Genomic DNA, 24845 nt, shown 5'->3' with positions numbered 1-24845 from the left:
GCGTAAAAGAGCGCAGAGGAAGTCCGCTGACGGCGCATCTCTTCAGTAAGTTCATTCATAGAGGTGTGCTGTCTTGTGTTAAAATTGAAGCCTCTAATGCCCTCATTTTAACAAATCTCTTCAGTCACTTTCTGCCAATGCTCTCCCATACTCCTATTTGATGATGACTTTTGCGATGCGCATCATCATCAACGAGCCAAACACAGGGATCACATTTTCAAATAATGTATAATTGAGTTAAACTTGTCCAAACGTAGGTGTTTTATTTGATCTTAGATGTATTAATGATATTGCCAAAAGGGAAGAAACAGAAAAATAAAAGCAACAAACTAGCAGGAAGGAACGATTTGTGAGGGGGAGCTGCAGGTGTGAGGCAGGGCTGGTTTTAGCCATTTGGAGGCCCAGGGCAAAGACCAATATGGGGACCCTCCCCCCTTTAGCTAAAAGCAATAATAATGAGAGGGAAAAAATAGAAAGCATAACTTTAAATTAACAGAGTCACAGAGCTACAGTAAATGTCCAAATATAAAATATAAATACCCAAACAGACACCCATAATTCATCAGCTCTTTGAAAAGGGGGCGGCTGTAATGTGTCTGCATACCCCTCAGAAAGTAGGTAGTTGCACCCCTGCTAAGCATCATTAGGGATGACTAAGAAACAGAGACACTTGTTATTTCACATTTTATTTCTTTCATTCTTTTACATGATGTTTCCCCATTTATTTTACACAAATTGAAGTTAATGTACAGTGAAGACATTGCGAGTTTCATCCTCCAAAAAAGACATCAGTGCATTAGAAGGTTGCTTTCTTAAGATTCTTGTCCAGATTCTTTAAGATTTTTAAGAGTTTCTATGAAAAATATGTGCAAGCTTTTCTGAATCATAACAGAGATTAGTTTAGAGCTGCAGTTTCTGAGAGTTTTACTCCCCCTTCAAGCCCTCCTTGATGAGGTTCAGCTCATAGCAGAGGGTCTCAAAGCGGTACGCCATACGGATCTGAGCCACATTGGTCTTGCGGATGTCATTGCCCTCAGGACCCTCCTTCAGGTAGTCCTGACCCAGGAAGTGAGCTTTCTCCTAGAGCACACAAGGAAAACACAGGAATGTTTTAATGAAGGTTTGAGAACAGAGTCTGTGTCTTTAAGAGGATTTGATATAAAGCTTTTCAGAGCAAAGACAGCTAGGGATATATTTTTGGCATGAGAGATAATTCAGCCACTTAAAAAGACATTAAAACATCATGTGTCTTTTACCTCATGAGACAAAGCGCTCTGCAGCACACTGTTCCTGGAAATCTCACACATGTCACAGGTACTGAGCTTGAACACCTGGGCTGCAATGGCGTACTCCTCCATCAGGGGCTCCTGTGGATAAATAATCCTAGATTTACAATCTGATTTTGTTAGAATGAGGCATACTTTACTGATCCCAGGGGGAATCTAGGTGTTCAAGCTGCTCAAAGATAGAAATTAACCACAAATTCCTAGGAACCCACATCAGCAATAACCTCAAATGGAAAATAAACACAGACCACATCTACAAAAAAGCCCAGCAAAGACTTTTCCATCTACGACAGCTCAAGAAGTTCAGAGTAAGGTTCCATCTTCTGCTCCGCTTCTACACAGCAATTGTTGAAAGTGTCCTCACCTCATCAATAACAGTCTGGTTCGGCAGTCTCGACACACTCTCCAGGAAGAAACTACAGCGCATCATTAACAGAGCATCCAAAATCACTGGCTCACCTCTACCATCCCTTGAATCACTCCACCGCAAACAGACACTGCGCAGAGCCCGCAAGATCACCTCGGATCCCACTCACCCTGCACACTATGCATTCCAGTTACTGCCCTCTGGGAGGCGCTACAGGTCAATTGCCTCCAAAACAACCCGTTTCAAAAACAGTTTCATCCCAATTGCTATTAATATTCTGAACTCTGAACACTGAGGAGGGTTAAGCATGGCCTTTGTGATTGTCTGAATGTGTTTGTCTGGCTGTATATCTATGTTTGTGCTTAAATGTTGGAACCTGTACCAGCTGTACTGACAACAAACTCCACCAGCTTGGCTGTGTGGTCATTAAAGAATCAATCAATCAATCAAAGAAAAAAGGAAATAAGTAAAACAAATGCCGGAATTATTTCAGCTTAATGAACAATAAAATATACAACACAATATATAAGAAGAAAAACGAGTGGAATAAGAAATACACTCGCTGGCCAGTTTATTAGGTACACCTGTTTAATTGCTAGTCAGCCAATCACATGGCATCAACGAATGCATTAAGGCAACTGAGCATCAGGATGATGCAGAATGAATGAAATACAGTGACAGTAGCAATTCTAACTGCATTATGTTGCAGACTTTCACAAACTATTCAACATCTCCATAGCAGGTATTTTATATAGTGGCTCCACAATACAGCCACCATGATAAGACATGCCTCATGACAACAATAAAAATCAAGAATTTCTTTGGGTTTGAAAACTGTTGGAAATATCTGAGGTTATGTGAGAACTCAACTAATATATATATATATATATATATATATATATATATATATATATATATATATATATATATATATATATATATATATATATATGCAGGATGCAGGACAGAACATTACAAGTGAAGGACAACAAGCTTGCAGTATTATACAGATGTGAAAACGAGACAAGACAGAGACAAGCAGGGACTCATAACATTTAGACATTTTAAGGTTGAAGGTGTCGAAAGGCTACGTCATAGTTCATGTGGCTGTGTGTGTGTGCGTGAATTTATTTGTTTTGGGGGACATAATGGAGTAGTGAGGATATGGGTTGCCAATTAAGCTGGGGTTAAGATGTATAAAAACATGAACAATAGGAGGGGAGACATTGTAAGGATGCATTATATAATGATGTAGGTCAGTATATGGAAAGGAACAGTTAAAGTGGAAGAAAAAATATGAAGAGAGAAAAAATAAATAAATGAATGATAAAGAAAAAAGAAAGAATGGAATAGAACAAAGGGACAAAAAATGGGAAAAATAGTAATGATAATGATAAAAGTAATAATGCCATACATTAGATTCCTTTTATCACCATTATAATTCTTCCTTTCATGTCCAGTCTTTGGTCTCCATTCATTTTTAAAGTAATTAACAATTAATCAATTTTCCATTGTTAATGTTTCCCTCCCTTTATTCTATTTTTTGTCTGTGGTTGTCTGTGCCTTTGTGTTGCATACTGGAGATTTATATGCTTGTATCTGCATGCTCTACATGAATGATAGCCATGTATGTGTTTATAATGCACGTTCATTCCATGTATATGACATTTCATTTCCGTATGATTGTGCTGTAAATTAAGTGTCCGGTCCTACATGTATACAAAGACTTCCAAAGAATAGCTGTATATATTGTAGGGTAGACCTCATGTACAGCTGAGAATGCACTATTGTGTACATTATGATCAAAGACCCTCGCTCCGTGCTCTGACCTTAGTGTAGTGGAACTGCATGGGGTCGTCAGTGGACAGAGACACCACCAGGCCCTTCTTGTGAAACTCCAGCAGGGGGTTCTTGGCGTATTCCAGGAACAGGCTGTTGTTGCTGAGAGGGGACATGGCAATGGGGATCTGAGCCAGGAAGTACAGGTACTGCAGCACTGGACTCTGGAGGTGGAGGATTCATAGGTTAATACATGAACTTTACAAAGTTAGATACTGTCAGAACATGACCTTGTTTATCAAACTGTGGCAAATAAAACCATCTCTTTACTCCTAATTTTGCTGAAAGAAGAGGGAAAACTGAAGGGGCAATAATTAACTTCCTGAATTAACATTATTACCCAAAGGATCTTTTTACAGTAAAAATATGCAGCTACACCCATTAGCTTATTTTCTGAAAGCCTGCAACTGTTGCAATAACTAAATAACAATTCCTACAATAAGTATTGATAACAATATTGATAACAATGATCACCCTTAGCCAAATCAATAGATATTGTTTTCTTTGCCTCTATTCTGGCGACAGTCAAAGATTAAGTATTGTGTTTTCAGGTTTTCCATCAGGGTCAGTCTTATGAACACCATATCTTTAATAAAGTATTGATTTTCAAACTTTGCAAAAATGTTCAACTTAATCCAAGACTGAACTGACAAGATTTTGAAGGTCATAGGTCAAAGGTCACTGGGCATCATGCTCAACCATTGCTTTTTGGGTTAGTCTTGTAGACATCATATCTTTGGATCACTTTGAGAGATTTTTCCACAAACTTGTGCAAATATTTGTCCTGGCTCAAGGATGAATTGTTTACATCTTGGAGGTCATAGGTTAAAGGTCAGGGTCACAGGGCATGCATGCATCCCTTACTTTTAAACACAATATGTAAAAAAATGCTAATAGGGATTTTCTTCAAGCTTTGCATACATGTTCATCCTGAATCAAAGATAAACAAAATAGATTTGGGGGTCAAAGGTCTTTAAGCTTCATGGTCAGCCCTTGCTCATAACATCAGTACCACAGAAAACAACCAAGCCCTTCTTCTTCACCATCCACAGCACTTTTAATGTCAATTAATTGGAAATGGAAACATCCACTAGGTGGCAGTTCTAGATAAAAGTGCATGAGAACTGTGATTCAAACACTAGGACTGAAAAGGGATTTACCACCTTTAGAAAATCTCTGAAAAAATAATCTTCTTTGTCTTGAATCAGTAGGTTAAGAGTAGATAAATCCAGAAGGAACATCTTCCATTTCTTTTTTTTAAGAAAAGAGATTACAGTATATTTTTAAAAAAGCCTTTATTATATTGTTTGTTCAGGGCTGACCTTCTTGAGGTTGAGTCCGTGAGAGATGTTGTCAGCAGTCATGAAGGACGCCAGCAGATGGGTGATGGCACCAGCTTCACCACAGTGAGGCCTGAATGTGAATGTGTTCATCCCCCTCTGCCTGGAACACAAAAGAAAACCCAAGAGTTACTCTACAGGGAAGACAGAACATTTGAAAAAGCAGCTGATTTTGATGATGGTTTCTTGCACCCATGGGCAGTTTTACCACTTGGCAAAGGTCTGTAATCAATTGAAGCATCAAGAAATAGTCATTATATTTACAATAAAAACTAGTTTAAATTATGAGGACATGAATTTTGAGGGTAAATATGAGACAAAGAGGGATAAAATAGCATCAGACTTGGTTATGAAAATATAAAAAATCTCAGTGGAGGAACCCTGGCTCCACTAGCAAGGTCCAGACCCATTAAAAAGCTCCCAAATGTCAGCATAACAAGCAAACCACTTCAGGTTGATCCCCATAGACATTTTTATATTTTATGTTTTAAAAAACTAGTTTAAACTGTTCAGTGCACTTACAAAAATAACTAAAATAAAAATAAATAAATAGAGACAAAAAAAACCTTATTTTAGTCTTGGGCACAACCATACTAACTGGCTAGTCTGGGTGTATAAAATGGCCTGATATGATTGGCTAAGACTTCACACAGTGGTAGTTTTATGTATAAATGTATAAATAAAGTGATAAGTAAAGAGTAGCCTGTTCGAATGTTATTTAAGATGCATGATGTTCACTCAGCCCCGACATGTATCTGGAAAAAAGACTAAAATGAACACTAAAACGAATAAAAACTAAAGTAAAAAGAAGCATTTTGCAAAAATACAAACTCTCCAAACAAAAGAAAAAACACATCTGTAAAAAATTATCAAAACTTAACTGAAATTAAACACAGTAAATGAAGAAAAAACAGGAATAAAAACTAATGAAAAATCCAAAACTATTATAACCTTGGCCTGGAGACATGATAAAATATAATGATGAGTCTGAGTTATGATGCTTTATTAAGAACTGATGATCAAGTGCTGCTGTTGGGTATTTGGGTATTTATATCTAAGGTTTGGGCATGTCCTGTGGTTTTCTGTTACCTTGCAGAAGATGCTTGAAATATTTTGTTCACTTGCTATGCTTGTATCTTGCTAAATGGTGAAGGGCTTTGTGCCCCTGTCTTCACCACCTCCAAACACCAAAAACCAAACAGCATGCACAGAGAGAAAGTGACTGACCTGCGGAGCTGGTTGAGCACAGCAATGTTGGCATACATGTAGTAGATGTAGTAGGTGTAGGAGGGGTTCTTGGCAATGTCCCACTCCTCGGGTTTGGGGCTCTTGGTGGAGAACATGTGACCGCTGTGCTTGGACTCATCGTCCACACTGTCGAAACCTGTCACCTACGAACCAGGAGCGAGAAGGAAAAGAAATTAGACACAGAAGGATCTGGGTGGGTCGAGTTGCTTGGTTATCAAGGGAAATGCTGGGAATAAGGATAGTTTTGAAGTGTGTGTCTCTCAACTCAAAGCATAAAAATATTAAGTAGCATAAAATATACAAAACCTAAAGTTTTTACAGTACTGCTTTCAAAATAATATTATCCAAAAAATAAAAGTTTTTGCTTTTTGAGAGTAAAGTTACTTTTATTAAGTGCAGAAGTGGCACTATTGTAATTTTAAAGGCTTTTCTGCTGGCATTTTTATTCACAAAAATAGTTACAGCCTATTATGCAATGATGCAATTGCACAGCCCGACATCGTAGTTGCTATTGTGCAGCACTACTTTTAAACAGTCCCATAATAATGTGAAGGAAGTTTCTACTCAACCCACAAGAAGATATATCATCTTGCTTAATTAGCTTGTTCTGATCCACTCTGCGACCAGTTTCTCTGACTCACATGCTTGAGGAAGATGCTAAGCTCTGGGTTGGACATTGGGTCGATGGTGGCCTGGAACACCGGCAGGAAAATGTTCTCCAACATCTTACCGAAGTGAGGCACAAAGTTCCTTCCTCTGAAGATGTCACTGAGATAGAAGCGAGGAAGATCCAAATCAGTTACAAATCAATCCCACTCATCCTTTACATCTTGCAATGTGTCTGAAAAAGGGTTTTTTTTTTTTAAGATGAATGAAAACCTACTAGATCCTGGGCACTTGGATCATCCATTTCAGGTTTGGAGAGAAGACTCTGTGTTTGACGAACCAGCTGGACAGTTTGTTCCACTCGTTGGGGTTGCAGCCATAGATAGACAGACGAGGCTCAGCATACTGGTATTTAGCATCCTCCAGGTCGCTGGCTACTTCCTGAAGTACACAAAGGTCAAATCAGGATCATCAAGTTAAGCTTGAGGTTTGTCACTAGCAGAGCAGTAGAATTCTTGACAAACAACAGAAAGTAGTAAACATTTTGTTTATGTTACTTTATGACGGCATTCAGGATTTTCTTCTGTTTTGCTATCCACTTCTCGAGTTTTTATCTTTGATATTTTTAATATTCATTCTACTGACCTTGATGATGGTGGCAAAGTACTCTCCACTGATGTGGTTCTCGGTCTTCAGGTAGAGATCACGCAGCTCGCTGGCTCCCACAGGGTTGTACTTGGCGTTGAACTTATCAAAACGCTGGAAGGTTTGTCTGCCCTTCAGGGAAACAACAAAAAAATGAGAAAATGTTAGGATCAAGAATGAGTGTGTGTATATTCCTCATTCCTGTGTTAAACAGCATCTTTGAACTTTGCAAACTTTTACCTCATTTATCATGGTTTATGATTTAACTTTTAGATTATGTATTTCAAATTTTACCTGAAAATTTTTACATTTACTTTTTTTTAGGATTTTATTATTTTTATGCACAACCAAAGCAATAAATAAAATTATTCTGAATGTCATATCAAAAGTTTTTCTTATCCTTAAATGTTCCTATTGTCACAATGTACTGTTTTTTCTTCTTATTCTTTAAGATCTGAACCCCATCATCAGGTAACCTTACATAGGAATCAACATTCAATCTTCTCTGATGTGCTCTAGCAGTTGGAAATTTCTCGTGTTTCTTCCATATGAGTAACGTACAGCGTGCACATCCAGGGAGTCCACAGTGAGGTCATAGGGGTGCAGGTTAAGGGTCTGGAACAGCTCCTTCATGGTGACCTCTCTTCCCTGCAGGTTGTGCACGACGCGGTCGGCGTCCACACGGTAAGACTTCTTGATAAAACGCAGCAGGTGCTTCTGGTTCATGCAGGCAGCAGCGTGGATGTGCGTGTCCACCTGGGAATGAAGGAGGGTGACATGTGTGAACGGTGGTGTAATGGCTCTGCTCTGCCAGCAGAGGGAGCTAAAGACACGTACAAGTTGTGTTTCACCAATGAGCGAGTGAAAGACAGCAATTTATACATAAAATAATATCACCACGTGACTAAGAATATATTAAAAGTGATTTTAATGAAACCTCATTAACAAATATTCAGTAAAACCAACATTGTTTTTCTCAGTCTTTTATCTAGCATAACCAATGGTTTCTGGATTAACATACTGTGGTAGTTGTAAGATATACACAACAACTCAGCATATTCAGGCGAACATCTTTCTCCCAAAACGTCTTGTCATATCAGGGTGTAACCTTTTGGAATAGTATTCCACTCTCAGTGAGGGAAAGCACATCCTTCCCCACTTTTAAGAAACAATTAAAACAATGGCCAAGGGATAGGCAAACATGTGATCATGTGTGAGCTACATGTTTAAAAGTTAGACATGTGCAATACTCATCTTTTCTAACCAAGCACCCTTAAAAATGCAGTATAATATAGAGAAATGTGCAATTGGACGTAGTGCAGTATGAATCGGTGCAATACAGGGATATGTGCAATATAAATCATTGCAGCACAGGGCTATGTGCAATATGGATCAGTGCAATATAGGGATATGTGCAATATTGATCAGTGCAATACAGGAATCTGTGCAATATGAATTGGTGCAATATAGGGGTAGGTCCAATTGGACTCAGTGCAATACAAGGGTATGTGCAATACAGATAAAGTCTGGCTCATCTAATGTGTTATTGTTGTTTGTTTGTACTAACATGATCTTGTAGTCACAGTTTTTGTTCTTGTTCATGGTTGTGTCCTGTGTGTAAATAGTATGTGTATATGTTTTATTTCTTACATCAACCTGCCAGGGGGTCTGCAGATGGAAATGAGCCTTGGGCTACAATCTGGCATATTTACATTTTTTTTAAAATGTTCATTAATATGTATTAATAAATAAATAAAATAAATAAATATTGATCTAATTGTTCTTTAACTTGAATTCTTAAAATCAGTAACAGGAGCCGGCCTGTAAACTCCACAGTGAAGATTTTAAGATCAGTATATAGGGAGAGTTTAACTATTTCATGTTATTTTACAGACATTTTCATGTTTTGTCCTTCCATTAAAAAATAGTTTGGATGGTATTTACACGTTGTTTACAGCAGTAGTTCCCAACCTGGGGCCCGGGGACCCCTAGAGGGGGGGCTCAGATTTCAGGGGGGTGCGGGACCCTGTCTGCTCTGACATTGTCAAAATTAGATGTTCATTTAAAAAGCAAATCATGATTACAAACCTAATGTACAATAGAGTACAGGGGCCAACCTAAAAGATTAAAATAAAATGAGTATCTGTAGATTTCTCATCAGAAAGGTCAAAATTTTGTTTGGAAAAAAAATCCAAATTTTTTAGATTATAAAGTTTTATATTTACAACATTTCAGAGTTTCAAAAGTCAGGGGAAAAAAATCAAAATTTCAGAATTTAAAAAGTCTTAAATTGACATTAGAAACTCTTTTTTTTTTTTTTAATTTAAAAGATTTTAAAATCCTCATTTTACAACAGAGTAAGGTCAAAAATGTACAAGAAACCAAACTGAAAACAGTGGTCAGATTTTGACTTTTGGGCTTCATTATCTTAAAATTTCTTATCTGGGGTTCAGGGACATTTACTGCTTTTAAAGTCATAAAAAAATATATATTTTTAAATGAATTACATTTTTTCACTTGATTTTTTTTCTTGAATTTTAAATGATGTGTACTTTTTTCGACTGGGTCCGAGGGGGGGCTTAGCTTTCTTCGATGTGAGTAGGGAGGGCCCTGAGGAAAAAAGGTTGGGAACCACTGGTTTACAGCATAGCTAGGTTCACTGTGCAAATAATGCAATTTTAGTTCATACGCATGTTTAAATTTATCATTTTAAAACCCATTGTATGATAATTATATCACTGGCACGCTCTCAATGAAAACAATAATATAAGAGGAAATCCAGGACAGCAAGGAGTCATGGGAGTTTTTCCAGACCACCTAAAGATGAAAACTTGGGTAACAGAACGCTCAGCCAATGGTAGAGAACAACTGTGGTCCATAGCAAGTAAGTAAAACAAAACATGAATGAGATACAGCAACTGAATGGCAGCTTCTGGTAGCAGCACGTCTCCGAATGAAGTAGCTGTTGATATTAACGTCACGTGTTTCCACTACCCATAAACAAGTCATGTCCATCATGGCAGATTAGGCACGTCCCATAACAGCTACAAAAACACGAGGGAATTCTGTGGTTTGGAAATTGTTTAAATATTTGAGGAAATGTGAGACCTCAACTAAATACACACTGTGTATAAACCATAGGTGTAGTCATTTTAAGTTGATTTGGTCATATATATGAGAAAATTCCTTATATTGTACCTTTAAATATACCCTTTAGTTTTTCAGCGTTTTATTATAGTGTTCTAGTAAAGAACCACCTTTTTAAAAATGTATTTATAGACGGTAATGTATGTATTAAAGGGGACATATTTTACCCTTTTAAGACAAGTTTATATTGGTCTCAGAGGTCCCCAAAACATGCCTGTGAAGTGTGTTGCTGAAAAAAACACTCCAGTGTAGGATTTCTGCTTGTCTAAAGAGCCCTATGTTTCAGCCCTTCTTAGAACAAGCTGTTTCTATGTCTGTAAATGGCAATTAGCTGTCTGACTCCGCCCCTGACCACACCCCTCTCAGGAAATGGATGTGGCACTACTGACGTTACAATGTCACAGACACTTTTATTCAAAGTTAAGGACGAGACTGGGACTTGAACCATCAATCTCCCAGATTACAGTCAGCAGGGTAACCCACTGAGCTATCCAGCATCTCAGCTGGCAGCTGAGAGGAAGATCAGGGGTGGAGGGCGGAACTTTCTTCCAAGTGGGGAGGGCCAACCAAACCTGGGGGTGGTGCTTACTCCCCACATGAGTCATGAGGGGAAATTCTGAGAATGGCTTGTTTTAGCACACATTTTCTGAAAGGTGGAGAAGCAGGGTGGGGGGGGGGTCTGATACTTGAGGGGACTGTACACATATTTTTGTTAGAAAAGCCTGAAAAAGTGATTTTTGCATAGTATGACAACCCCAGCAGTTGTCAGCAGCAGCTCCCGCAGCTTCTCAAGTGTCCACTGGGTGGCAGCAGAGGCACCAGAAGTCATGTTAAAATGCAAATTTCACGCCAGAAATAAACATGCTTACAGCCTGGTTTAAAAATATTTTTTGTCTGAATAGTCTCTATGGGCAGACACTGTATTGGGGGTTAATTATTGCAAGTTTAAAGAGTGGCAGAAGTTATGCGTAATTAGGGGAACAGCTGATATAGCTGTCATGCAGAGGGTTGTAGCCGTTTGACAGGAGGCGTAGGACCAAAAGACAAAAAGAAGTTAGGGACAGTATTTTCATTATGTGGATCACCACTGACTGGCTTAAAAAGATGGTTTCAATGACCAAATGGGTTGATGTTACTCAGATTTTCTCCTGTACTATACAGTCTATGGTCAATTTTGACAAATGTGCCCAAATTCATCATTTTCAATTAATTTCTCCTAGAGCAAGATGGCTATCTCATTGGTTGATTTGCCATCATTCATTCAATGACACTGCTAAATGCTGTTACCTTCCTGCAGTTGTAGAAGTCCCTGTGAGGGTTCATCTTTAGCTCCTTCATCTCCTCCATCTCATTCAGCATCTCGTGCACGTTGAACTTTGACATGAGGAACTTCAGACGGCGGTGAGTGTAAGTCTTTCTGCAGAGACAAGCATGCCAAATATAAAATGGCATGAGCACACTAACAGACCTTTATCATTACTCTTACGTTTCTGTGATTATAAACAAGAAGGTTACTGAGGCATTTCTAATATATGTTTAATAAAGACCTTTACTTTTCTAAAACTTGAAATAGGCATTACATTTCCTGGGACTCACGTTGGACCCTGTGCAATGAGAGCAATGAGGAAGTTCATGTCATCGATGAAAGTGTTGTAGTCGGGGCAGGGCAGATCTTTGGGCTGATGTTTGTCAGCAGCTGCAGCGTCGTTGTACACATAGATGAGACCATCCTTCATACGAGCCACATATCCCAGGTTCTTTGGCAGGGAGCTGGTATCAAAGGGGTCTTCCCCGTTGGTTGGAGGACTTGTGAAGACTGATGAATGGATGGGGCATATGGATTATAAAGTCTAGATACTAAGTGTGGTAAAACACTATGTTAGATGGGCATCTATGTAGATCCTCCTTACCTGGCTGCACCTGATCTTCATCTTTGAAGGTCTCTCCCTCAATCTCACGCATGAACTGGGAGGCGGTGCGTGGGAAGCGCTGGAAGGCAAGCCTCATGTACTTTTCTCTGATGGTCAAAGCACGGTACAGACCCTTACAGGACAACTCAAAGTCATCCATGGTCACCTGAAGAAAATGCAGATGTTTTTTCAGGTTATTCTGGGGTTTTCTGTCTTTATTTAGCTAGGACAGCTGAAGGAAATGGATGAAATGTCTCTCATTTCATAGACAACCGCCTCTGTTCATGGGCCTCTACTTATTTACAATTTGTGCACAACCATCCAGGCAACTTGCAGTAAGTAGTATGGTGAGTAAATCTAAAACTGAGTGAACTTTGTTCACTGGGACAAAAATGTAAAGCTGGTACAAAGTGTTTCCCTCCTTGTAAATGTCAAACTCAGAGTCATGAAACCTAAACCTGCTCCTGCTCTCAGATGAGCTCCATTCATGGAGGGAAGCTGTAAGGGCACTGACCCACACTGACCCACAGACCCATGGTGTCAGTGAAATTCAAAGTCAGCACGCTGTGTGTCCATTTCAACCTGACCCTGGGCTTGTTTAGGACCTCTTCATGACGTATGGAAACACAGGCAGAAGTGCTGTCAGCGACGAGGTAAACATCATGCCTGACTATGATGAAGACAACTGTGTTAAAAGTTAAACAATTCTTCTACCATACCCTCACATGCCTTGAAATGTAAGCTATGTAACAGAGCTGACTGGATACTGTCTATCCAGTACTTTTCTTCATACAGCAGTTTGCTTAGTTTATCATAAAGTACATTAGCCACATGAGATGCCAGCTAGCAGGGCCCATTTGTTGAGATGTGCTGCAAATCCATGGTGGAGGCTTCCAGTATCCCCCATCAAACAGTGCTCTTAGTACATCAAACAACTGAAAAGGTGAAGCTTTTGATATCCTGTAATAAAGCCTTAAATTATGATTCCATAGGAAGTGTATCTTGATGGATTATTATTCATTTACAAGTATGCCTCCAGCAAAAAAATCCAAAATGCAACAAAATGCACAGAGCCAATTTGTAGCATGTCTCTAAAGGCAGTTAAGAACACTGCTGCAGAAGGCAGGCATTAAACTGCTGCACACCGGGCCGCTTGTGCTGTGTAATTTAATTAATTTAAATAAAAGTCTAACTATAACATCATTGTTGGTGTAAGCTTATACTGATTTTTGTCCTTAAATTTATTTGCTATCACTTTCAAAGCCTGCTGACCCTAACAAATGATTATAACTGTGGTATTTAACCCTCTCAGCCCTGAGCTTTTGTCACACCCTGACTTTTTGTCATCTCTTACATCAATCCTGTGGTGCACAGTCAAGCTCTAAACATCCTTGTTTTCAGGACAACCTGGGCTTTTAGAATATGTGAGCTGCAAAAGTATCACTCTAATTTTTACAAAGTTATAAAGACAAAACAAGCAGAAAACAATACCTAATAAGACTGTTTTGCACAGACTTGTTCTCCCATCTCTTAGGGAACAAAAAGTGAGCAAAAAATCATTCTGTGACAAAAAGTCTTCAAAATATGCACATATTTACAAAAAAGATTTTGTGCCTTTTATATTGGCCATATTTATGAGCCATTATTCAAAGCAGTTCCTGTCTGCAGTGACAATGAAGGCCAAATCACAGCCTCTCTCTATCATGAGCTGAAGTTCTGTTTGGCAAACCAAGACACGATGATGGGACGTCCTGCCATTGGTTGTCACAATGTGACATCCACTCTGAACACAGTATGTTGGCTAATGCTAAGCTAGCAGCAAAAACAATCAGAGATGGTTAAGAAAATAGATAAAAAGATGTCTGTTTCAGATTTACTGGTGTGGATTTAATCTTTTAAGACCCTTACAAGCCTCTTGATTTAAAGTTCAAAAGATTTTTGTCTCTAACTAACCTTTGTCTCTTCTTCTAGTATACGACTTCGTTTGTCTCAGAGGGTAAATATTTTTTGGGGGGCCCAAAATCTTGTTTTTCCTCTTGATTTTATGACCTTAGGAAAGACCCCAGGATGCTGATTCAATGTAAGCATTTCCATTAAATACAGGCAGAAAAATAAGGAGAAAGGAAGCAGACCAAGAGAATAAAATCACTAAAGTTTTTGGGTGAATAAATGGAGGACACTTGTCTGGCTACCCTGTGACCCCAAACAAGATAAGTGGTGTCGATAATGGATGGATGGACTTTTCGAGCTAGCTGACAAAATTTGACAGTGCTGTAAAATGAAAACACACAATAACCATATTGTGTTTTCTGGTTTCTAATCACTACATCTTCAGTGGACTAAATCTTATTGATACTATACTGTAAGTCGTAAATTATACCATACGTCTCTAAAGAGATGGTTGATGTATTTAAAAGTATATGAAACAATCACTTAAACATAAACAAAAGATTTAAAGGAGAAAAGAAAACATTCAGTACCCCAGCAGCGTAGTCTCCAATGATGGCCACTCTCTGGAAGTCAGGCACCTCCAGGTAAGTGGGCGTGTCCACCTCCACTGACACTACAGGGGCTGCGGACGTCTTGGCGGCGGCCACAGGCACAGCCATGGTGCGGCAGCGCTGGTGCCTCTTGCTGTGGATCGACAGCAGTAAAGTTGTTAGTTTCATACATATACCATCAAAATTACTGAAATTTTATCATGAAGGCTTACAAGTGATTCTGTTGGGTTTACAAACTGTGACATTTAGAACACTTTTGCACTGATTTAAAGGAAGTTAATCTGCAGGCATTTGATTGACAGGTAAAGCTGAGGTGAGGCTAACATTGCTAACGCAGTGTCTGCTATTGTTGTCTGCCAGTTCCACTGCACACATGGGCGGCTGGTCTGATGCATCCTGGGGATCAGTGGATTTCAAACTTTTTTGCCCAAGGCACAACTGATATCAAGCCAAAATCCTCAAGTCACATTGTATTCATAGCTATGCAAAATAGCAACTGCAACACATGTTGCAGTATCTTTAGGTCTCGAGGCACATTTGAGAACCACTGCTGTAGATAGTTCCTAATCAGTACAACATCTGAGCTTTAATGGCATACAGTGAATCTAGCATTTATTTGCATACAGCTTACTACATTTTGGCTAATCCCATATGTACTGGTAGTGGTTTCAAATACAGTGTAAGAGTGGATTCTATCAAAGGATTTTTAACCTTTGCCAGATTATCTAATGACGTGTCATAGATTAAAACAAAACAGCCTTGTGACTAAAACTGAAATCTGTGTCTCTTGGATGCTAGCCACTGGGCTAAAAGATCTGCAAGTGGGTGTTAGAGTTAGCTTAGCTTTTTTCTCTGGTATTTAATGATTAAATCCTTTATGCGTGGTACATTTAGTAGTAACATTTCATCAAAAACCACAGAAAATCTGATTTTAAAAAAGGTAAAGTTGTGTAGCCCGTTTAAAGTGCTGCAACTGAAAAAAGTCAAAACATCCGATTTCAGAGCAAAATCAAGTTAAAAAAAATAATGATTGAGGAATCAGCTTCCTTGGCAGGACTCTTCCAAGTTAATCTCTTCCTGGTCCATAGATGGTTCGGCCCAGGAAATATCTAATTTATAAAAAAAGAGTCTCTTGAGCTTCAGCCCCTCCACTGGTAGAGGTCAGTGCTTCTAGAAAAGGACCAGAAATGTGTCAAAGATGATTCAACGGACCTCTAAACACAGGTCAATCCAAAGAAGAAGCAGGAGCACACGGGTTATGAAGGTGTAAAAGTTAGAAGCATCAGAGTCAAAACAAAGAGCCTTTATCTTCCCTTTATCTCTTTCACCTTATTAAACTGCAAACATTGACTTGTGTACTCCAGTTACGTCTCTGGATTGACCCGTACATTGAAGCATCTTTTGAATGTCTCATTCATCACTGACTCCCACCTCACCGTTTCATGGCGTCGTCCTCTTCCTGCAGATGCTGGGCCAGCTCACTGTTAAGGATGGGGCAGTCCTCAGCCACATCAAACATGGAGATCTCATCACGGATGTTCTCATCTTTGGTCTCAGACGCAAAGACCTGCTCCGCGAAGGCTCGCATCTTGTCATCGGTCTCTGTCAGACCCAGGAAAGATGCAGTCAGTCACAAGATACCCATCCTGTTACTGTCACATCATGCAGCAGTACACAAGACTATTGCTTCGGCCATGTAGGGAGCATTAAGAAAAATGGAAATTCTTATTTCTATTCTAATGTGCATCAGTATGAAGAATGAGAAGATGCATGATGACTCTATGGTGCACATGACGTCCTATATCAGCAACATAAAGAAGGCACACGCCTTACCTTGCCTGGTGTTCATAGACTTCAGAGCATGCATCATATGCATGACTAAAGATAGACTCAGACACAACAAGTCTGCAACACTGACCTCTGGTTTGGGCTGCAGACACAAAGTCCCATGCACACAGAGGAATGATGGAGAGGAGGCAAATAGACGTACCCATGAGGACACAAGATTTTAAAGCTTTATTTGAACTTGAGACCCTGTTTTCTTATCATCTCTCTGTTTTTCAAGCTCCACCAGATGAGGATTTTGATTAGAATTTATCAACATGCTCAAAGAAATGACAGGAAAAGGGGTCAAGATCCAAAGTGACTTGAGTTTTGAACCAGTCTTGTGTAACATTTCTTCTACAAGCATTTGAGTTTAATGGGAGACGATGACGATATGATGCTTTCTACTGAAATAACTACTTTCTAGATCATTCTCTATGTTCAACATGCATGTACAAGCCATAATCAAGACCCTCTACTCTAAATGAAGAGCTGGAGAACTGAATATTAAACTAAACATACTATTTGTTACCCCCATACTTACTCTCTTGACCTGATAATGCCCATCAGAGAGAGCCCAGAATAGAGCACCAACCGGGATAAAAGTGTGAGAAGAGCATTGGTTAGAAATGTGTTAAATTAAAATGACACACAGATATTTACTGTATTTCTATAGAACATTAATTCAACACTGGTTTCTTACAAATACATAACATTATAGAAACAAAGGCTGTAAAGGCAGTTTTGTAAGTTATAAAGATATAAGACTTGAGGTAAATGCATGCAATGAAAGATGTTAGGGATAAGAGAGATGAAGAATGAGATAATGGACAATTGCATACAATTTTTGGTGGATAAAATGGATAGAAGTAACATTCAGTTTAAGGATGAGAAATGGAAACTGTTACATGAAATTTACAGCAATGCTGAAATAAATAAATTAGAAAACTATTGCTGGACAAATGATTGGTAAACCATCTTCAAGACTCATGCATAAATGATTTGGCAGTCTTTCATCTTATTGAATCAACAGTGGAGGATATGCAGTGATTCTTTTTGCAGCACTACCATCTCTGTGTATGCGAACCTAACCAAAACATCCAAGTGTGGCTCAAACGGGCCGACTCTCGGTTCAGCCTGGTTAAACTGGGCATTGGTCCTTTAGTGGATTATGGATATGGGCTCAATGCAAACATCATTAGCTACATTTCAGAGTTAGCATTCTCCAAAAAAAAGTCTATGGTAGATTGCATCTTGGCACTTCCAGTCCTCACTGAGCACCTTTGGGAATTCTATAGAGGGTTTCTGCAGTCTATGTAGACTTTCAGAAGGCATTGGACTTTGTGAGCAGGAATGCCCTTTGGAGGATTCTGGAGCTCCAGGATCCCATGTTTGCTCATCCAGGTGATGACTGTGTCTTAGGAAAGCGGGGATGAGAGGGATCAGCTGTTCGATACAGGAGCAGCAGTGGCACTCTTACGGGCACCTGGCGCACTCACTGGGTACTGGAGCCCAGGACCTGGTGGGCTGGACCAGATGTCAGGGGTGGAAGGCATTTGACTCGTTGAGCAGGGATGACTGATGACCAGAGACAGACTCCTCTGCAACGACTTCTCTTCAAAGCATATTTGGGTATTGTTGGCAAAACCGTGTGACTAATGCTGACATGCACCATCAGGAGGCCAGAGAAGTATAGGGCCAAGGTTGATGTGATGAAGTTCTGAACTGGCATACACTCCCATACCTGACCTAACCTTACATTCCAAAGACTCACAAGCCCTAGCGCCGCAGCACAGAGTGTCAAAAAGAGGCGCCGCAAGTGCGACCCTTAGCATACATCAACAGAAGCACCTCAACTATTGAACTCCCGACCAGTCACTGCTTGATACCAGGAGCAAGAGTCTGCTCAAGTAAGTGAAATAACCATAAGAGCAGTGGTATTTCACAGGATGCCTAAACCTCCCATTTATCATTTATTCTACATCTAGAATGGAGGATGGCGCTTCTTCTGTGCCCTCAAACAGAGCTGCTACTATGTCAGCAGAGATGTACAAAAAAGCTTTCTCTCAAGAAAAAACTTGGCTGCCACAGCCAGCCCACTGGAAATAGAACAGTGGTGTGAACTGCAGTGGTACAGTGTGTCCAGATGTGTCTGGTTGCCGCCAGTGTGGGCTTGTACATAGAACGTGATGGTGACAGGCATTCACGTTGCATGGCAGGTATGTTCTGGGCTTTAGGTGGGTTTCACATCAATAACCAGGGCCCAGATCTAAGCATATTTGACCCCAAAGTCTGGTTGTATTTGGTCAGAGTGTATGGATGGTTATGGGAAACATGTGAAAGCCTGGAGGTTTTCTTACTCTGTTTTTTAACAACAATCCAATCCACATGCTACATTCCCCAAAAGAAAGTCTTTGGAACATTAAAAAAGTCAAAAATGCTGCCAAGAGAACGGCATGTCAAAGAAGCTTACCAAGACAGCAATGATGTCCCGATTTGAGGAATGTCCTTGTTATTCCTCTGCAATGACCATTTCATTTTCAAAGTTATCCCGCCAACTTAAACCGGGCCTTGTCCAAATCCATTGATGCTGGGGTTTTGTGTCTTCAAAGTGTTTTATGAAGCAGCAGTGACCTCAGTAGTCCATTCAGGCATCTCTGTTCATCAACATGGTGGGACAGCAATATTAATGCCGGCTCACGTTCAGCACCTGCCATCGCCGTTTATGAAAGTGATAATGTTCCACATACTAGTGACTTCAAACAGAGAAGCCAGCATTCAGTGTGACATGCCCAAATCTCTGTTAACCTGTCGGCACATAAACACCGTAAACAGAGTCTCTATAAATCTTCATCCTGGAAGAAGTAGTCTGAAATGTGTTTTCATTGACTTATAATGGCCATTGGAATTCTATGAAAATCTCTGAGGCCTACTGTATGAGGCCAATGAAGGGCCCATCAACCCATCTGGACCAACCCATGTGAGGCCTCCAATTTCCTTGGCCCCAGTTGGTCAAAATCCCAATACTTAGACCCACACGCAACCCATTTGGGCCTACTTGGATGTGTTAGTTGGGGAGATGCATTTCCTGTTTATACCTTTGATAAATCAAACAAGGTGGTGGTCTAAGTTCGCTAAACCTTGTTTGTGTGCTGCTATGCTAGTTGATTTGCATTCCCATGGTGTAATAGTTGGGGATCTACCTGCAAAGACTCGTTTATTAATGTAAAAGTTCACTTTCAGTTCTGTTTAGGCAAAACTGTTAAAAATATATGTATACTAAGGGAGAGAAACAATACTGAATGTGAACAGTACATTAATAAATGTTTTCCAAGTAATTACTATTCAATGATTTCATCATTACAAAGTTGTAATTAAATGCACTCTGAAAACAGCCATGTGGCTGTAAACCATGCATTTGAAATGCTTCATATTTCCCAAGGCTCCCTGTGCTGTTCCTCAGCTCTATACTTACTTCCTCCCTCTGTTGAGTAATTTTTAAGTCCCCCCATCAAGGAGGGATGGTCCAGGTTAGAGGGAAACAAAACAAGTGCGGTTATGTGTCAAAGCAACAAGGAAACAACTCAAACTTTCCATCCATTCACACTTCATCATTCATAGTGAAAATCTTTCCAAAGTCTAAACTCAGTCCAGAAAACCAGTGTCTGAATTGAACTGAAATATGATCTATAAATGGGTCTTACATTGCATATTGCCTTAATTTGATCATTAACACGCTTGTTATAATCTTGCCAAGCCTCGTAACGCTGGTGTGAAATCTCTGCAGCCAAATCAGAATATCAGAATGAGTGCAAACAGTCTCAAACATGTTCACCACCAGTCCCTAATAACCATTAGAACCAGCTCCCCCATTACTTGTTAAATGGAGCTCTCCCAACAGCAGCTGCTCGAACCATTGCACTTCTATTTTTCACCCTCTGAAAACTCTTCATGGCATAATATGACTTCATACTCGCCAGTTGTCTGGTGGCTGGTGGAGGTAAGGCTATAATTAGTAACCATTACAACAGCGTTTAATACTGGGGATTGACTGCAACAAGTAACACCAAGGAAGCTAACACCTCTGGTACAACATGTGCAAAAAGTTCCTGCAGAAATAAAATCAGTGGTGGACAAAGTAGACAGTTTGACAACATGATAGCCAATGCATACTCCTGGTCAAATACTGCATCAATACAAGTGAAAGTTACTGAGTTGAAGTATTACTTGAGTTAAAATACTGTGCACTTCTGTTTAAAGTACACAAGCATTACACCTACTTGAACTACATATGTCCTGGTGGTTATATGCCTCCATGAGGTACATAACGGGCGTACAGTAAAAGCACAGTGGTGGGTGAAGAAGACGGTCTTGGTGGTTTTAATGGCAGTGAGATTGGTAGAAATTAGATTTCTCTGCTGATGTAGGTGCAGGCTTGTAATAAACTTTGGAACACAGAGCTGTTTAAGAATATGGGGGTCAAATTGATGTAATAGCAACCTTTGTTCTTCAAAATCAAACCAGTTTATTCTCATGTCCAAGTGTAGGCTTGTGCTAAATTTGACGAACATCCTTCAGTGCATCTTTGAAACGTTGTGCTCAAACTCTCTAAGGTCACCTGACCTGTAATCTCCAAATTATTACCAGTTTTTCCTTGAGTCATAGTGGGCATTGGTGCATAGTTTGAAGAAAATCCCTTAAAGCTTTAACCTGACATGCCAGATGGATTTGTTTCACACATCCATCTGGGAAAGCTTCAATAGGAAACGTTTGAGAAAAGGCAGAGGCTTTGAAAAAATAATCGGAGTGTCATTGGATGAACCTTCTGTCTGTCACATCTCTAAGGGCCAATCAGAGCAACCAAACACGTGACGTAGCTACGGGGAATAACGCGAATCATGGCGGCTTACATGTCTATACATTTAAGTACTCGACTTTTGTTGTTTTTGAGAAGAAAACAACTCACTGCTGTTCTTTGTTCTTCTTCTAACAAAGAAATGTTGTCAAGTTCTGATAAAACTGGCACTTCAGCAGCATTCATGCTAATCTCTTCCGCCATAATTGCACCAGCCTCTTGCTGCTGCTTGTTTACATCACGACTCTGCCGTGCCTGAAAGCACTGCCCCTCGTCGCTGCTTAGTCCTGTCACTTTCTAACCGGGCCCAAATGGTTCAGATGGGAGCTTTGCAAGATGGATTCGCCATTGAAAAACAAGGAAATGGGCGAATCCATCTGCATTGCAAGGTTAATAAAGCATACTTAAGCTATGACATTTACAAAAATGGGTCTTACTGACGAACGTGCATACTGATAACCTGAAAACATACGTCTACAGCCCTGGTTATTAATGAGAGGCATGAAAATGTCTAGATATTGTATTTTCACACTGCATGGCTGCAGTCAGGAATGCAATACATCTTTTTCATGTGAAAACCACATACATGGACTCCTGATCTGCTGTAGCCACCATACCCATCACTAAATGTGTAGTGTTACCTGAATGATGTTTGCTCTGCATTTGCTCTATGTTTTAAGCCTGGAGATGCTAAATGTACAAGTATGGCAACACCAATAACACAAAGCATGTGCAGAACGACACAAACACGGTCTTTCATCCTGAATGTTTAACCTTACAGATTCATCTTATAAAGCTTCAAACTAATATGCTTGTTTCTACATTTGTACCTGCAGCAGCAGCGCTTCACAGCACCAGTTGATGCATTTTAAATTTGTGAAGATAGCCTACCTAAAACTTTAGGGTTGGTGTCTTTGAAAGTACTTAATCATGACTTAATCTGATCAATGATGTTTATTCTAGATGCTGCACCATGTGCAGGGGTTAGCACTGTTGCCTCACAGCTAGAAGGTTCTTGGTTCACTTCCCAGTCAGGGCCTTTCTGTTCGGATTTTGCATGTTCTCCATGTCTGGGGTACCCCGGCCTCCTCCTACCACCAGAGACATGCTCGATAGGTTAAGTGGTAAAGCTAAATTGGCTGCAGGTATGAGTGTGAGTATGCCCGGATGTTTAGCTGTTTCACAAAGTCCAGGATCCTTCCTCTGTGGGAAGGATCCTCCTGAGTCAGGACCCTTGGAGGCGAGGCCAGAGTCCTCCTTACCACACATTTGGAACAGTAGGGAGGGGCCCTTGAAAGCCTGCAATCAAAAATGTGTTTTTTTTTTCTTAGTAAATTGAATCTAAAATGACTAAATGAATCAGTCAACTGACTGAAATTTGTATCAAATAGAGTAAAATAAAATACTCAGGAGCCCCTGCTCCTCCCTTAAAAATGTCTAAATGGTATAGTCCAGCACTGCAAATAATGTAAGTAAATTTAATTTAATCATAGTAAAAATATTGCTCATAAATGGGCGAATTATGGTTCAAGATACATTAAGATGCATTGATATTTGTAAAAAATGATGCTATTATAAATTATTTGTTGCTTGGCTAGCCGGTTAAGGGGGGCCCTGTGTTATAGTCTTTCTGGGGGCCCAAAATCCCTAGCTACGCCCCTGCTGTCCACCACTAAGTAGATCACACTCCAAGAACCTGATGATAAATCAAATCTTTTAAACATCCTCTCTTGACATTTTCACAGCCAGCACTAGCACACTCAGTGGATTCACTCACTCTACACTTAAATAATGTGTGATGCAAAACTGAATGCCAACAATTAAACGAAAGAAAGCTATTTGGATGCTGGAATTAGCAGCCATGTAATCTCACAAAATCTATTTGATGCCAGCTGCAATCACAAAAGTCAACTACATTTCATCAAAATATCATAACGTCTTTATATCGGTCAGTTTGGACTTCAGGAGCTAAATGCATTTCAGCCCCAATGAACCTGTCATTAATGCTGTCAATGCCATCCATTTGAGTGCCAAAAATATTTAACACTGGCATACACATGGGAATTTACTACCTTGACAGTTGTTGATACTCCGCACAGTGAGGGGTGTGACCCTTGTAAAACACAAATCCATACAAACAAGTTTTGGGAGTTCTCAGCTCCAAATGTCACAAGAGGACTACCGGTAAGGATAGACAACAAAGGTGAAGTTTCTTGCATGTGTTGGCCAAAATAATCCAAAGAGAAGGAAAGGAAAACCAAAATTATTACACTTTTAAGGAACACTTTCCTTGGTTTGTCTTCAAAGATGTATGTAAAAGTGAACTAGCCCTTTAAAAGTCTGATCTAAACCCTTTTCTAATGGTGAGATTGCTCATTCAAACCCAGACTCATTCTCCTAATACTCACCGGGCACTATGACTTTAGGCATGGTGACGCTGTTCCAGTGAAACGCTCCCTGAGGACTAGAAAAGGGTGGTCAGCCGCTGCACCCACTGTAGCAGGGAAGTGTGGAGACCTGAGCATGAGTCTGTGGGATATTAAGCCCCCTCTGCCTCAAGTGTAACCAGAACCGGCTGTGCCCACACGGGACACGCCGAGACGAAACGGGCTACTCATATGTGTCCAACTCTATTTTAAGTTGTGTCTGTGCACACTGACAGGCACAGTGTGTAGACAAAGAGACAGTTATGTGTATGCAAAGGAACTTGTATTATATAACGACCTGATAGCTACACTAGCTGCTATGCACATGGCAGGTGGGATTTTAGGTGGGGGCATAGGTTATTTTCAAGTGCAACAGGTGGGAAGATTGTTACTGCTGTTGGGTAGAAATGGAAAGTTGTTTTGAAATTGGAATCAGTTTATTGTTAAAGTAAGTCATCGATTACACCATTGACGGGGGGCTGCTTTCCATTTAGGTCCTCGGTTGGATTGAAAGTGTGAGAATTCCTGTTGGATATATGATCTTCAGACATAGTACTGATAATTGCAGCTTTCACGGGTGTTTCCAAGAAGAGGCCAATTGTTGCTACCAACAAAACACACTAAATGTCAAGCTGATACTTTTTAATATAGACCTTTAACATCTAATGTCAATGTCTGTCCCGCCCCTGCCTGGACAGAAAAAGGAGCATGTTACTCACTGGACCAGTCCTGATTTAAAAATAATCTTAATCCTGATTAGAAAGCTTGAAATGTACATAATAGTTGCCTATAAAACATTTTAAGAGACATAAAGCAGCATAAAACCAACAATGCTACAACTGCAACAAAGG

The 24845-nt window shown here is 39.9% G+C and overlaps 1 protein-coding gene across 1 annotated transcript; it reads right to left on the bottom strand.

The window, feature by feature from the left end:
- Positions 1 to 670: 670 nt before the first annotated feature.
- Positions 671 to 24128, bottom strand: ampd1. Its single transcript, XM_041799415.1, has 16 exons — positions 23977 to 24128; positions 17258 to 17266; positions 16326 to 16491; positions 14869 to 15022; positions 12389 to 12554; positions 12075 to 12294; positions 11766 to 11895; positions 7893 to 8087; positions 7332 to 7463; positions 6964 to 7127; positions 6722 to 6848; positions 6060 to 6223; positions 4815 to 4935; positions 3483 to 3656; positions 1257 to 1367; positions 671 to 1080 (listed from the first exon to the last, which is right to left on the bottom strand). The coding sequence occupies exons 1-16, from the start codon at positions 23996 to 23998 to the stop codon at positions 925 to 927; spliced, it is 2211 nt and encodes a 736-aa protein (XP_041655349.1). The 5' UTR covers positions 23999 to 24128; the 3' UTR covers positions 671 to 924.
- Between the last annotated feature and the right edge of the window lie 717 nt (positions 24129 to 24845).

The sequence above is a fragment of the Cheilinus undulatus genome, linkage group 11, assembly GCF_018320785.1.
Source record: "Cheilinus undulatus linkage group 11, ASM1832078v1, whole genome shotgun sequence".
Taxonomy (NCBI): domain Eukaryota; kingdom Metazoa; phylum Chordata; class Actinopteri; order Labriformes; family Labridae; genus Cheilinus; species Cheilinus undulatus.
The sequence above is the reverse complement of the archived record's forward strand: the minus strand, read 5'-3'. Positions and strand labels throughout refer to the sequence as shown.

What these genes read in the sequence shown, in the direction of transcription:
- ampd1 (XM_041799415.1), bottom strand. Translation starts at nt 23,998, where the DNA reads ATGCCTAAAGTCATAGTGCCCG. An exon ending in ACTCCCTGGATGTGCACGCT is followed by an intron (nt 7,464 to 7,892) that starts GTACGTTACTCA and finishes GTTTCCCTGAAG; the next exon opens with GGCAGACAAACCTTCCAGCG. An exon ending in TGCAGTTCCACTACACTAAG is followed by an intron (nt 1,368 to 3,482) that starts GTCAGAGCACGG and finishes ATTTATCCACAG; the next exon opens with GAGCCCCTGATGGAGGAGTA.